Consider the following 15,880-nt stretch of genomic DNA (forward strand, 5'->3'; position numbering starts at 1 on the left):
AAAAATGAAGTATGGGCTAGTGGCATAAACACATGTAAAATGTTTAAATAATCTTTTCTCATACAAGATCAAGAAAGAAGTGAGAACGCACACAAGGGAATAAATGCAGTGGCCCAACAATAAAATGTCAACTAAACCTTACTTACCGAAATCATAAAAACAGCTATAATCATATAGTACAGATCCCTCTACTCAAACTAAACTATCTCAAAACAACAAAAAAATAAAAGGTAAAATAATACTAGCTTTTCTCCTTTCCTTAAAAAGTAAAAAATTACAAAGGGAATGTAATAAACTAAAAAAAACAAAAAACAAAAAAAAAAAACCAGCAAATCTGAATTCCAAACACTCAGGGCACAAAAATTTAGACAGCTAAGATATTTGTGTAAACCAAATGATTTGAATAATCAACATGTTAAAGACCAAATTTTCCAAGTAGCAGAACACTTACATTTGATGGATTTCTTGAACAAAGGAAATAAAAAAATGACAAAGCAGACAGGCAAACATAATTTATTGGTGCACTATATAATTTTAAGCTTCTACCCCCAAATAGCTATTTGAAATTCATTTTGTATCACAAGCACTTCTTCTGAATATTATTTAGGGCAAAATAGCCAACTTGATAAAGTGCCAACAAATTGCATCAAAAATGCAGAATGTTAACTAGAGAAAAGTGTCAGGAAGAAATATTATTATTACCACATCTACTTCAAAAAGTAAAACTTGTGCATGAGTTCGAAAGTTCAAAGCAACCATATTTGTTTTCAAACAACAGTTTTTAAATAATAGAAATCAAAATTATAAAACTACCTGGTCAGGATTCTTGCAGCTCAGAAGAAGATTCGAGGCCTTGATATCTCCGTGTACGTACTCATGTTCATGAATGTATTCCAGGATATCCAGCTACGAAAGCATCACACAGAATAAATTAATGCAGTACCCAACACCAACCAGCAGAGGACCAAGCTTCAACTCAGGAGCTTTACTGGATTAAAAACAAGACAGACATAGCTCACATACAATTCTTAAGCTTAGCTGCAAGACAGTTTTCCGAGAAAACCTTTTGGCATTTGCTTCATATATTTTCTGAAGGTCACTCCCAAAGCGATCCATTATCATAAACCTGTAACTGAAGACAAACAAAAAAGGACAATGAACAAAATATAACTCTGCAAAACTGACTTTGCGAAGAGTACTTTCCTGTCAACGTAGTTTTCCAGGCAACATTTAGGAAAAAGAAGAAAGGACAGAAAGGCAAACCCCTGAAACGGTTTCTTCTAACTAGAAGTCTCCAGGGCCGGCTGCCTTCCTGTCCTTTCCCGAGGCCGCCGCCTGCCCTCCTGCAGTCCCAGGAGACGACACTCAGGGTCAGATAAGCCCCCAGAGAGAACCCACCAGCTTCCTCCATGGCGGGGACGAGACAATCAGAGTGAGAATGGTATCACTGTTTTTTTTCTCATAGTTACTGTATGTTTCTAGACATTAGCTTCCTTCCTGGGACTGCTTTTCTCTCCTGATCCTCCTACTACAGGAACTCGCTGAAGTGTCTCCTACAATGGAGCATTAATCCCCTTTAAGTATTGATCTACTTCTTAGGTTGAAGCTGTTAAGAACAATCATTTTGTTTCTTATAAAAGTAAAGATAACAAAAATCCTTACTTTCCCCTGTAACTGATTTGCATTAATAGGTATTCAGTGCTTAGAACAGTATCAGGATTATAAAAAATGTTATTTGCTATCATTATTAAATTAGTTATCCTGACATATTTTCCCATTATTTGCATTATTTTATACAAATTTCCAGGAAAGTACACAAGAGATGGTTTTACTTTAAAGGAGTTACTTAGAAACAACTTTCATATTCTTATTCAGTGGCAGAAGTGTCTTCCCAGAAGAGCGTGGTAAGAACGTTCATGCCACGGACAAAGTCGCACCTCAGCTGCCATGGCTAACTTAGAAACAGCGAGGCGACTCAAGGCTGTTTCCGGAGCAGTGTGATCTATGCGCATAAACAAAGAAGTACTTAGTGTGAGGTATGGATGGATCCCATGTTCAATGAAGCATTTGTGGTCTGGCCCTTTTTCAGACTGCTGGCAAAGGCTGTGTTTTTGTTACCCATACATTATTTTAAAATAATTTTACACTCCTATCACTTATTTGTAAACAACCAACTGCACATGTGTCCTCGGTCTCATCTCTCAGTCTTTGAAATCAGGCAGTAAAAATTATCATTCCCTCTTTATCTTAGAGGCCAAGGTACTGGAAACTCACATGAATGAATACACTGGCCACTGACTAACTGTATGACTTCAGGCAAATCACTTTATCTCCATAGATATTAATCTGTTATTAAAGATGCGCACACAAGATGATCTCTGATTCTCTTCCAGGACAAAAATGTGTAGAATTCTGAATTTTTTATTTGGCTTGTTGTGTTTTAATGTTAGCTCTTCCTTCCCTATTGAACATGTCACATTGTGTTTTATCTTAGAAGCCCGCAACACACACAGAAGTGGGATTCTTGTGCCCAGGGGACATTTATTCCCCCACGTTCAGTGTAGCGGTCAAAAGGCCCCAGTGCTTACTGAATGACAAACTATTTCATCAGCGCTCCTCTGCTTTAAAATGGGGCTAAGAGGAGGAGCACCCACCTCCTCCAGGCAATGGGAAGCAGGTGCACTAATGCATCTGAAGAGCTTAGAATACTCAGGGCTCAGTAAACACTAGCTGTTGTTACTATGATGGTTTTTCATCTTATCCCTATTGGAAGATATCTTGAAACATTTTTAGTGTGATCTTGGTTTTTATTGATTTATTGAGTGATTTAACGAAACAAGTCATAATCTGGAAAATTTAATAAAGGGAAATGTGGTCCTCAAAGCAAAAGATGAACTGGATTACTGCAACCTGGCGATACTTTTCATCTTCGTATTATCTCCATAAAGAAAGTACTGTTATCCCCACCTTCCAAGTGAAGAAACACAAGTAACTGAAAGTAACCAACCCAGAGCCACACCTGATGGAGTCAAGGGTAATCTAGATCAGTGCTGTCTAGGGGTTTTTGTTGTTGTTGTTGCCAACAGTATCTCTCCATTCTCAGAACTCCTTAAGATCACTAAGTCACAATCACTCAATTTAGCACTTAACTGTTCTAAATGTTTCATATATGTTTCATGTTAGCTTTTTCTTACCAGACAGAATTAAATCTCATAAAAAGCAAGACTCTACAGTGAGCAGATTATATATCTAACATGTAACACTAAACTGAAAGGGCTCCTTTTCCATAAAGGACATGGAGTTTTTTGTTTGTTTATTTTTAAAGACAAAAAAATGCAAGGCGCATTTGGGCTTGTCATCTGGGCTCTGGGGAGCTGCCAGCACTCAGTACAAGCCCTCTACATGAGAGGCGCCCCCTGCTAGCCAGGCATCCAATCTGTTGCTGTGGAAAGCAGAGAGCCGCCACGGCGTCTTGCTGGCCTGTCGCACACACTGCGCGCAGCCTGGGGAAAGGCCAAGCAGTGGCGCCGCAGTTGCTCGGGGTGGATGTCTTCACTCAACCAACTACACGGTGAATGTCCAAAAGGGGGAGAAAAAAAACAAAACGTGTATATTTTTACCTTTTCCCATCTTTATCATGCAGACCAGACCCCCAATACTTAGGAACACCCAGGTATTTCAGTTTATGGGTACGGATCCATTTCTGAACTAAAAATTAAAACAGATGTTTGTGATTTCAATTCTGTTAGACAAAAACAATCTTTAAAATCATTAAGAGCAAAATGTATATGCATAATAAAAATTTTTATTTATTCGTAAAAGAATAAACAGTACTTTATAACCAATAAATAAAAAGTAACTGAAAGCATTTTTATTAACTCACAATATTTTGTTAACCTGCCCTAAACACTGTCTTTACAATAAAAAATCTGCAAGATAAGTTCTTAAAAAAATCAAACCACAGTACTCTGGTTGCAATTAATATCCCTAATTATATAAGTGTTTACTTGCTTCCATAGACTTTTCTTTACCCCAGTCTAAAGTTTTACCTTGTTCTAAAAGTCCTCAACCAGGAAATGAAACTCCAGGAGAGACGGAGGGCGTGCGTGCTTGAGACTGCCAAGCCTGTGCCGTCCTACGGGGCCCCCACGGGGAGGGCACGGGCGTGTCCACGGCAGCTAGGAGAGACCTGCTCCGTACCTGGGCAGCCTGCTCTAGTCCATCAATCATGACCCAGCAACCCCACCCCAGGCCCCGGTTAGGTTCTCCCGAGTTCAAAAAATTATCCCAAAAGATGTGGAGATTCTTGAGCCATACTCATGGACTAGCGTTACTTCTCAATTTTTAACATTTCCTAAATGGTATACCATTACTAATTTTATTCTATATATCAACACAGTTAAAAATCTTCCAACAAACTCAGTAAGAGATCAGAATTCTTCCATACAAATATCATTTTAAACAAAATATAAAGTTAAAAATAAAGAGCCATAATATAAGCCACAATGCTCTACTCTTGGCAGAACAAGAGGCTGGGCACGTTAAAAGTGTAAACACAAGTACTGCATTGCTTACTTTGCTCTGGTTTGGCCGCTCGCTGGTAGAACTTTAATTCAGTAAAAAGAGGTCCATTGTCACTGGGTTCCTTGAAACACAGGCATTAGTTAGTACTGGCAGTAGTAAAAACTACTGAGTTATTTGCAGCAAACCTTCAAAAAAGACTAACAAATCCATTTTTCTTACCAAACAAGGTAGTTTTGATACTTAGTTTATAACTATATTTAAGAGTAAGTCAAACTCTGTTCCAGATGTTCTCAGGTAGCCTGTACATCTTACATTCCTCTCCAGCTCCAATTCTATTAAGTGATAAATTATACAAAATTAAGTGTATGGCTCAGTCTTTGCAAAAGTTTAAGAAAAATATTTAAACTTATTTTATCTTTAAGCTTTCTTTAAAGCAAAGATGAGCAACCATGTTAACTGTTTCACTGAGAGGCTATAAGATATGTCAGAGATTTAATAGAATGTCAATACTTGATTTAACCAATTCGTGGTAAAATCCCATTCCTTTTGTGTTTCTCATGGCAATTATATATAGTTTATCGGGACTGGCAGAAGCCAACCTTACCACAAAGAAGGACATTCTGGAATCACAGAGACAGCGAACTTTGGCCACTTAACTGCAGCCTTTCCTTCCTGACACTAATTTTCATAACTAAGGGGTCCGACAATTTACCTCCCACATGATAATGGAAAATCAAGAAGAAAATGGGGCTCAATAACAACCGTTTCAACCAATTTTACCAGAGTATATTCATTTCACATTTTAAGGGACAGTGATAGTCAAAAATTTTGGTAAAGTGGTATATATACTCACAAAAAGGCATTTGACTGGCAAGAACTATCAGTCTCTTGGCAGTCTTATTTAAAAAAATATGAAAGGGGGGGAAGATCTTACAATTTTGTGGGCCTTTTAAAAAATTTTAATTATTGAATTTTTTTAAAGAGGGAGGAAGCAGGGAGCAGGAGTGGGGTGGGGGAGGGCGGGGGTTGGGGGGAGAGAGATGCGCGTCTGCTGCCCCACCCACCCACGCACTCACTGGTCGCTCCCTGCATGAGTCCCAGCCAGAGTGGGACCCCAAGCCCAGTGGGTCAGGACCACGCGCCAACCAACTAAGCTGCCCAGCCAGGACCATGTGGACTTTTTAAACAGTAACTTTTGTCAGATTAAAATGGGCTGGTATTTATTTAACGTATCATATTCTGTGTTGGTATTATCCTGTTTATTGAGAATCTGGGAAAAATTTTGAAAAGCAGTGAAAACCTCAAATGAGAAAGCTAACATTTCTAAACTAATTTTAGAACTGCTTTTCTTTTAGGAAGTATAAAATAAAGTTAGTTTGGACAGAATATCTGCGTAGCTGGAGGTCAAGGGTCAGAGGAGCAGTAAAAGTGGTAAATAAGGCCCATTACCCTAACCAAGAGAATATTTGTGAAAATATATCATTTTCAGCTATGTATTTTGCAAATACTTAAAATATGTTCTCTTTTTTTTCATTCAAGATACCCTCATTGTCATAGACATTAATTTTGCTCCTAGAGGTTTAAATAAAACCACTCTACACGCACAGTTCTAATATCTCAGATTTCTTGTAAGTCAGAAAAACAGCAATCCAAGTTAAAGGACTTTCGGGAAAACTACTAAGCCCAACCTCAGAGTCAGGGAGGATTAGTGAAGACTAAGCATTCCAGAGCAAAGAGGCAACATAACAAGGCGCTTGGATCCGACCCAGGAAAGAAGCCTGCCTCGTGCGTTGGAGCTAAGGGCACTTCTCAGCCCAGCCTTCGAAGAGAATGTCACGCAAGGACTCGGCTTGCCATCACCTCCTGAGGAGGCGGCTCTGACCAGCACACTAGGGTGTGAGGGCCAGATCCCTAAAGTGCAGACTCAGCACCTCAAGGGTCCCAGGAACCTGTGGCCCCTCTCCCAGCAGCAATGGCAGCTGGACAGACACAGGTGCATGTTCAGGGCGCGTGCGGCTGAGGACAGGCCTTCAGCAGGGGTTAGAGACTTGGTGCAAGAAACAAAGAAATGGAAAATCAAGAGGAGGCATTTTGGTAAAGTGACTCTCCTAAAGCTAAATTTTAGAATAGCTCATTAATATAATTCAGGCTTGAAAGGGGTCTTTCTAAGACAAATCCTGGCTTATTACCGATCAGTATAAAATTCTGATTTATTCAATTTCAACCTATGTGATATCAACTTTAATTTTCAGGCCTTCCTTCAGGCAATAATTTATTAAACTTATAATAATGAGAATCAACCTATATAAATCAGGCTGTTAAAATGAAAGCCTTACTCCAATGAAGGCTCTTTGAGTTCATTTCCTATTTTTCTAATCCAGTAAGATTCCATTATAACAAAATAAAGGAGCTACTACTTCCTTGGCATTGCACTCTAGCCAAAGCCAGCCATTTCTGTTGAAGAAACTACCTTAACTCATAACTAAAATTTTATTAACATATTTCAAATCTAAAATACTTTGCCAACTCTATAATAGCCAAGATTTAGAAAAGAAATCGGGACTGACATTTTAACTAGAATATCACTAAACGTTTCTTTAAGACTTTTAAGTGTCAAAATGAAGATGACAACAGAAAAAAATTAAAATGTGATATATTTCAATGGCACCATCTAAAAGCAACTGGCTGCCATTTAAAAATGAAGCTGTATAAAGTTTCTCCTTCCTACCAAAAAATTATGATATATGAATTGAAAATTCAGGTCACTTCTCATAACATCAGTGAGGGAACTTAAACATCAGTCTGCCAACTTCTTCCTAAAGAATTCTGAAATTCAGGTTCATATGAGTTCATACTGGAGAGTGATCGCGATATAAAGAACTGTCAGGACCCAAAACCCCAGAGCCTGGCCTTCACCACCGGCTCTCTCACAGCTCACTGACTCAACCGCAAAGCGGGTGTATAACGGGAAGTGCTGGTTATGAAAAAGTCTGTTAACAAGAAATCACAAAAGAGACTTTTTTCCTCCTTGCACTATCTAACTTATTATTGTCGATATACCATTTCTTTCAGCACATTCACTGTCCTGAAATAAAATACAGAGAGTGTCACTCAGTTATCTAGAGTCAGAGAGACAAGTTTACCATCTCTGGTATCTTAGCACCTTGACTCCAAGGCTGCTCCCGTAAGTCAATAAGGATTAACACCGTAAACAAAACCAGACGCACTCATTTGGTAGAAGAGAGAATATATTTGGCATTTCTCAAAACATTTATCTTCAACATGTATGTCTTACCTCCATTTCAAAGCCAACTGCAAAAAATGTGTGGGTTAACTACAGTATCTGGGGCTCTTTCACAGAGCAAATACGTGTGTTAGCAGCAACCACATCTTCAGACAAGCCTCACACAGGAAGGTGGAAGCCCTGCCGGAAGCACGGGGCACCCTCATGCCCCCACTGAAGAGGGTCCCCAAACAAGGGTAAACGTGAGCGTGCACACGCAGTTTCAGTGGACGCAGCTAAGGCCCTCTGCGCGCCGGACTCCACCAGCGGTTCTCAGCCCCGACGCCCCACAGCATCATCCTGGGGAGCTGTCCTCGCCAGGTCGTGCGCAGAGACTCCCATCTTCCATTGTACACGTGGAGCTGAGGACCCTGCCTGATATGCTGTTACATTACCAAGTTTAATGTCACATTAAAAAAGCAATTTGCCTTTGATTATTTTTAGCATTTGCTGAGTTTTCTCTCTCTAAAGATAAAATATATGCTCATTTTAGAAAATCAGAAATATTTTGGTATATTTTCCTCACATACATAGCTATTGTATAAAACTTCCTCTATACCATAGTTTTGTATCTTGCCTTTCGTTTAGTAATTATGAAACTTCCCCAGAGCAGTATGTATTCTTTTAAAACATGATTTTATTAACAGCTCTTAATGTTTTATATGGCAAACGTCATAAGTAGTTCAGATTTGAATACTAAAAAGACCTGATACGCATTTTGCGCATTTATATGTGATGAGCCATTCCACCTTCTAACATTATACAGCCCTGAGAACAGAAGAACTGCAGAGCAGCAGGGGCAGAGAGCCAGCGCGCGCGGCCCCAGCGACGGCCGCCCACCCGTGGGCCTGCGCCATGGGCACGGGCCAGGCACGCGAGTGGGCAGCACAGAGGAGTTAGAGCATCCGTCACCCAACAGGACCAAACAGGCAGGTGAGGACAGCTGACAGAAAACAGAGTGTAAAACACAGTCCTTACCATGAAAGCATTTAAAATCTAGTTAGGAAGATAAATTAAAAACAATTAGTGGCATGAGAAGGATATTAGCATGTGAAATTGTAAAATAAATGAAAATAGAATGAGTGCTGCAGGAGTTAAAAGGAGTTCAGGAAAGAGAGGTATCAGGGAAGAAACAAGCAAACTGCAGTTACTAAATTCTCCCTGGGAGAGGAAAGAGAAAGGGAATAATACTGTTTTGTTCATGGCATTCTTCCAGGATCACAGACGAACGACGACATTGAAAACGTTACTGAAATATTAAATGCAAAAGAGAAATCAACTGAATATTTATCACTGTCCTAATTACAAAGAAGAGTAACAGAGGCTAAAGGAAACAGAACTAAATTAGGAGACAGGAGACGCAGAGCACTGAACCAGGTTTGATAACAAATGGCTTTAAACCTAGAAATTAAGATAATTTGCTAACTTAAGCAGTTAGGAAATGCTTGTTACTACATGTATTTCATAACTGTGAAGTAAAAAAGGTAGTACAAGTGAAGTTACACTGAAACACACTGAAATACTTACAACTACCCAAAATAGAGAAGAAGATCATAAATCTAAAATAAAACACAATTTAAAGAAGCCGAGGTTACAGAGAAGGAAACGGACTGGGTTCCACACCAGTCCCACCTCCCTTCGCAGCCTGGACATGACTGTGCAGACTGACCAGCTGCAAAGCAGTCAGAGCAGCCATATTTGTTGAACCTAAGATTATGAGAAGTCATATGAGGATCATCTTTCTTCTCACAATGGAAACTTTTTAAAGATCCTAAGAAGAAACTAACCTTGCCCTGGCTGGTGCGGCGCAGTGGACTGAGTGCCAGCCTGCAAACCGAAGGGTCAACGGTGCGATTCCCAGTCAGAGCTGGGGAATCCCAGGGCTGTGGGCCGGGTCCCCAGCAGAGGGTGTGCAAGAGGCAACCACACACTGATGCTTCTCTCCCTCTCTTTCTCCCTCCCTGTCCCTCTGTCTAAAAATAAATAAATAAAATCCTTAAAAAAAAACTAACCTTACCCATGGATTTTAATATTTTAATTAGATGTATCAAAGACAAACTGAAGATAACATTCTGCAATTCCATGCAAATGACCCAATTTAACAGTAAGAACTTCCATTCCTCTGATATAACAACAAACTGATTATTTCCAAAGGACTACTGCTCTACAAGTGGGAAGGAAGACAAGTCCCAAATGAAAAGGCAGGAAGAGAAGTGAAATGGAGGGGAAACACACCGATGGCACACTTCCGAGTCACCCACTTCCCTGCCGTTTCTGGACAGGACAAAGTGACTGGGGCCAACTACCCCTCCCGCAGTAAACAAATACAAAAATGGGACAAATGCAGGAAACTACCATTCTCAGACAGACAGAACAGGCAGCACAGAATAGCCACCCGTAACGACTAGGAAACAAGTGCGCCCACAACAGCCCCAACGGTCGTCACGGAGGCACAGTGGCAAAAAGGGAGAGAATGGAGTCCTAGCAGGGAGAAAACAGGGAGGCGAATACAGCGTTCCAATGACTGACACCAAAACCGAATAAAGAGATGTGAAATTTTTTTATTTAGAACAATCAGGGACTTCCAGTCAAGATGGAGGCACAGGCCCAAACTTCACCTCCTCGCACAACCACAGAAAGAATTACAACTAGACCTCAAAACAAGTATGACCCAGATTTGTCAGAAAATCGAGCCGTATGGAAGTCTGACAACGAAAGGTTTAAAGAGGCCGCAATCGTCCACATGGGTAGGACGGGCAGAGACAGGCGAGGAGGCACGGAGATGCAGTGTGGCACTAAGAGGCGGCCGCAGCAGAAATGGTGGTCCCACGTTCACGTGTGGTGGATAAAAATCAGGAGGGATACCCTGGGAACGAGGGATACCTTGGGAGCGAGCAATCCCAGCCCCAGGCCAGGCTGTACAGCCCAGGGTTCCAGTGCCAGGAAGATCAATCTCCATAACTTCTGGCTGTAAAAAACCAGTGAGGGTTGGCACAGCAGAAGACACTGTCAGATTTTCAGAGGACGCTGCTTAAAGAGCCTGCACAGACTTAAAATGTTCAGGGACACACCCGCTCTGGGATTCAGTACCAGGGCAACAGCTGGAAAGGCACCAGTGAACGGGGCAAGTGCTGGGCAAACTTCCGGAAGTCAGGCAGCAGCACTGTCCCCTCTCCAAGAGCTCCCCCTACTCAGAGCCACCAAGCGGTAAAAGAGTTTCCCCGGTCTGGATATGACCTGAGGCTCCACCCCATACAATTTACAGGTGCCTTTTCTACAACAGGCCAGGCTACTAAGACAGAGAATCAAAGCAACTCTATTTAATACGCAGAAACAAACACAGGGAAGTGCCAAACTGAGGAGACAAAGAAATATGGCCCAAATGAAAGAACAGAACAAAGCCCCAAAAAAAGAACTAAATGAAACAGAAATAATCAACCTATCAAATGCAGACTTCAAAACACTGTGACTAGGATGCTCAAAGAACTTATTGAGTACAGAACAAAATAAAAAAGACCCAGGAAGAAATTAAGGTTACACCAAGTGAAATTAAGGTTACACCAAGTGAAATAAAAAAAAAGAGACAGGGAACCAACATAAGGATGATGAAGCTGGGATTCAAATCAACAATTTGGAACATAAGAAATAACCATTCAACCAGAAGAGCAAGAAGAAAAAGAATTCAAAAAATGAGGATAGTATACGGTGCCTCTGGGGCATTTCCAAATGTACCAGCATCCAAATCACAGGGATGCCAGGAAGAGAAAAAGAAGAGCAAGAAATTGAAAACTTATTTGAAAAAATAATGAAAGAAAACTTCCCTAATTTGGCAAAGAAAATAGACACACACGTCCAGGAAGCGCAGAGAATCCCAAACAAGTTGGACACAAAGCGGCCCACACAGAGACACATCATAATTAAAATGCCAAAAGTTAAAGATAAAGAGAGAATCTTCAAAGCAGCAAGAGAAAAGCAGAGAGTTACCTACAAGGAGCTCCCTTAAGCCTGTTGGCTGATTTCTCAAAAGAAACTTTGCAGGCAAGAAGGGATTGGTAACAAGTATTCAAGGTGATGAAAAGCAAGGACCTACAACCTAGATTACTCTATCCAGCAAAGCTATCATTCAGAATGGAAGGGCAGATAAAGTGCTTCCCAGACAAGGTAACGCTAAAGGAGTTCATCATCACCAAGCCATTATTACATGAAATGTTAAAGGAACTTCTTTAAGGAAAAAAAGGAGATCACAACCATGAATATTAAAATGGCAACAAATTCACAAGTATCAACAATTGAATCTTAAAAAAAACAAACTCAGCAAACAACCAAAACAGGAACAGAATCAGAGATATACAGAACATTTGGAGGGTTATCAGTTGGGAGGGGGAAGGGGGAGAATGGGGGAGAAGGTGCAGGGATTAAGTATAATTAGTAGGTACAAAATAGACAGGGAGCTGTTAAGAACAGCATAGAAAATGGAGAAGCCAAAGAACTTATATGCATGATCCATGGACATGAACTAAGGCAGTGGGGAGATTGCTGGAGGGAATGGGGGTACCTGGCTGAGGGGGGCAAAGGGGGAAAAACTGGGACAACTATAACTGTATAACCAATAAAATATATTTTAAAAAATAGTGAAAAAATAAAAACTCGAACTGTAAAAAAAAAAAAAGGATCAAAAAAAAATTACAGGCCAGTATCCCTCATGAACAAAGACATAAAAATCCTTAAACTATTAGCAAGTCAATTCCATCATTATGTAAAAAGCACAATACACCATAACTAAATGGAGTGTATGTTAAGAATACAGAGTTAGTTCAACACTCAAATATCAATCAATATAATTGCCACATTAACAGAATAAAGAAGAAAAATTCTATGATCCATCTCAACAGATGCAGAAAAAGCATTAAAAAAATAAATGACCAAACTACAGACTGGATGAAAATTTACAACACATATATCTGAAAAAGGGTTTGTATCCAGAATACCTCTCTTACTACTCAATTATGAAAAGCAAAACAACCTTGTTATTTAAAAAAAAAAAAAGTGGGGGCTGGAGGCTCTGGCCAGGTGGCTCAGTTGGTTGGAGTATCGTCTCATGCACCAAAAGGCTGCGGGTTCAATCCCCAGTCAGGGCACGTATGGGAGGCAACTGATTGCTACTCCTCTGACTCTCTGACTCTGTCTCTCCGTCTCTCTCTCCCGCCTACCTTCCCCCATCCCTTCCTCTGTCTCTAACATCAATAGCCATATCCTCTGATGAGGATTTAAAAAGTTGGGGGGGACTACACTCAATCAATAACAACAACAAAATATTTTCTTACCACTTTTACAACATAGGGTGCATCACTGCCCACCGATTTCGAAGAATTTTTATCAGCTGTTTGGAAAAAAAATGACATAATATCAGAACAAGAAGTAGCATCATTATAAATAGCCTGTTATTAATACTTTGTTAATGTTTAGGTCTATAAATCTATAACCCCTTGACAGAATAAATTTCAGTTCCCAAATATGTATTTCAGGATATCATTACAGTATGTTATCAATTTTAAGACTTTTTTTCATGTTTTAACATGTCTGGAACTGGAATGCATCTCATAATGGCTGGTGTCTCCAATATGATCATCAATTTAGTAAACCATTAACTCAAAAGTATGCATGGCCTTTGATATACTAACGCATGTTTTTAATTACCAAGAGAACAACTGACACAATTGCTTACACTGAATAAACTGGGAATCATTTTCAGGAGTAAGAAAAGAGGGAATTAAAGTTCCAAAAACACTAGTTTGGGGGGAAAAACTCATCTAGATTCAGGATGTTGGCACTAAAACTCTCAACTGTCAGCCAGAATAATGTTAACGTGGCTGTCATTTTATTTCATGCAAATAAAGGAGCACAGTTGCCCTAGAACACTGAGTTAGGAATGTAAGGTTGCCTATATTCATTAAACAAATATGTTTACCAAGTACCTACTATACGCAAATTTCTAAGAAACCGATTTAGCAGTGAACAAGAAAAAGTAATTCCTATTCTTACGAAACTAACACTTCAGTGGTAGGACACAGACAACAATTGAAATATAAACTATGTTTAATGGTGGTAAGTGCTACAAAGGAAAAACTGAGCAGGAAAGGAAGGTAGGCAGTGTTGCAAGGCGGTAAGAGAAACCTTGCCGCCAGGGTGTCACTGGAGCGGTAGCCTGAGCGCAGGGTGGGAATGAGCCACATAAATGGCTGGGTGACAATCATTCCAGGCCGACCAGCACCTGGGCCCTGGCTGACGTGGGAGCCTCTGACGTGTCTGAGGAAGGCAAAGAGACGAAGTGGCCGGAGAAGCAGCAGTGAGTGGAAAGTGACAGGGCACAGACCAGAAGAGCAGCAGGGAACAAGCACAATGCGCTTGAGGGGTCACATAAAACTACCATTCTATGAAGGAGATGCGGCCACCGGAGGGTTTTGAAAAAGGGACTAGCAAGATCAGACTCTGCCTTTTAAGGAAGGGTTGGGGCTGCTCTGTGGAGAATGGAGCGTAGATGGAGAATGTCTGGGTGCGACATGGGGAGACCTAAGCCAGAGTGGCAGGAGACGAGGCAGTGACAAATGCTCAGACTGTGAGCATATTTTAAAAAAAGAGCCAAAGGTATTTGTTGATGACTTGGTTATAGAGGTTAAGTGAGGGAAAGGAGGTAAGGGTGACTCCAGGTTTTTGGCCTGAGCAAACGGAAAGAGGAAATTACTACTTCCAAGGATGGAGAAAACCACAGGAGGTGCTGGTGCTTTGGAGATTTCTAAAATTTGAGATGCTTATTAAATATCCAAGTTCAGATATTAAACAGGCAGTGGACGTCCAAGATGGGGCAAAAGCAGGTTTACAGTTGTTTGTATAGAAAATAATACAATAATAAATAATAATAAAAGAATAAACTGTTTCACATCCTCACGATTGTGAACCTACTTTTCTCCACCCTGTGTATGTATAAGTCTTGAGTTCAGAAGAGTGATGGCAAGTTAGAAATAAATGAGTCACCAACCTATGAAAGTGGAGGAGATCCCCTAGGAAATGCATGCAGACAGAAAAGAAGAAATCCTAGGACTGAACCCTAAGGCATTCTCTAAGAGGTTAGGACGGACAGGCAAAGGAAATCAAGAAACCACCAATCAGCTGGGAAGCAACTAGAAAACTTCCATTGAAAAAAGAAACACCAAGTCGTAAAACTGGCTAACGGGAAGAAGAAACAGCCAGGGAACATCAATTAGATACTGAATTAGTAATAAAATATGGTCAGATTTTTTAAATAAGCATTTAGTGTACAAAATATTAAATTAAGGATAGTATACTAGTAATACTGTACAATTAAATGAGGAAAGGAGGAAAAGAAATTCAATAATTCACTCTAACAATAGGTACTGCAAAATATGCCAGGCACTAGGAACACCATGCGAAGAGCTGTCCCGTCGTCAAGAAGCACATGTTTATTCCGGAAGATAGAAAAGTAATTCCAGCACAGTGCGGACAGAACCACGACAGGATTAACGCAGGGGCACCATAAAGAGACAGTGCCTGCCCTGGCTCAGCTCTGGAAAGTCAAAGTGAAAGAAGCATCACATGCAAAGATCAAGAGGCAAAAGGCAGCATTATAATCAGAGCAAAGATTTTGAGGAGAAAAAAGGGATGGAGATAAAGTTCCATAGGAACCAGGCTACGTGAAAGGTCTTGTGTGCCATTCTCAAACCTTTGGCACTTACTCTGAAGGAAACCAGGGAGACATTCAAGACATTCAACTGGGAAGTCAGACGATCTGATGAGCAGTCTAGGTCACGTGAACAACTGGATGCAAGGGGACAAGGCTGAGCAGAGAAGATCCACTGCTACAGTGAGAATCTAGAAAAGACATGAAAATGACCTGCACTAATGAGGGAGTGGCAGCAAAGAGGGAGAGAAATGAATGGATCCGAGTCGTCACTCAGTAAAAGCGACAGAACCAGGTGAGAGGCTGTGGTGTTCATGAAGGAACACTGGAGAATGCCTTCCCGGGGTCTGGTTTGGGGGGTCGCGGGGGGCAGTCAT

The 15,880-nt window shown here is 40.6% G+C and overlaps 1 protein-coding gene across 2 annotated transcripts in view; it reads right to left on the reverse strand.

Moving 5' to 3' along the window:
- Positions 1 to 15,880, reverse strand: part of VRK1 (VRK serine/threonine kinase 1) — a 71,509-nt gene that overhangs the window by 26,459 nt on the left and 29,170 nt on the right. For both annotated transcript variants that reach the window (XM_054567058.1, XM_054567059.1), the window contains exons 3-7: positions 13,132 to 13,187; positions 4,576 to 4,645; positions 3,621 to 3,708; positions 1,024 to 1,132; positions 814 to 906 (exon numbers count right to left, since the gene is read on the reverse strand). In XM_054567058.1, the coding sequence (XP_054423033.1) occupies positions 814 to 906; positions 1,024 to 1,132; positions 3,621 to 3,708; positions 4,576 to 4,645; positions 13,132 to 13,187 (416 nt within the window). The remainder of the gene's footprint in view (positions 1 to 813; positions 907 to 1,023; positions 1,133 to 3,620; positions 3,709 to 4,575; positions 4,646 to 13,131; positions 13,188 to 15,880) is intronic.

The sequence above is a fragment of the Pteronotus mesoamericanus genome, unplaced genomic scaffold (assembly GCF_021234165.1).
Source record: "Pteronotus mesoamericanus isolate MK-2021 breed Mesoamerican mustached bat unplaced genomic scaffold, CSHL_Meso_final contig_182, whole genome shotgun sequence".
NCBI lineage: Eukaryota > Metazoa > Chordata > Mammalia > Chiroptera > Mormoopidae > Pteronotus > Pteronotus mesoamericanus.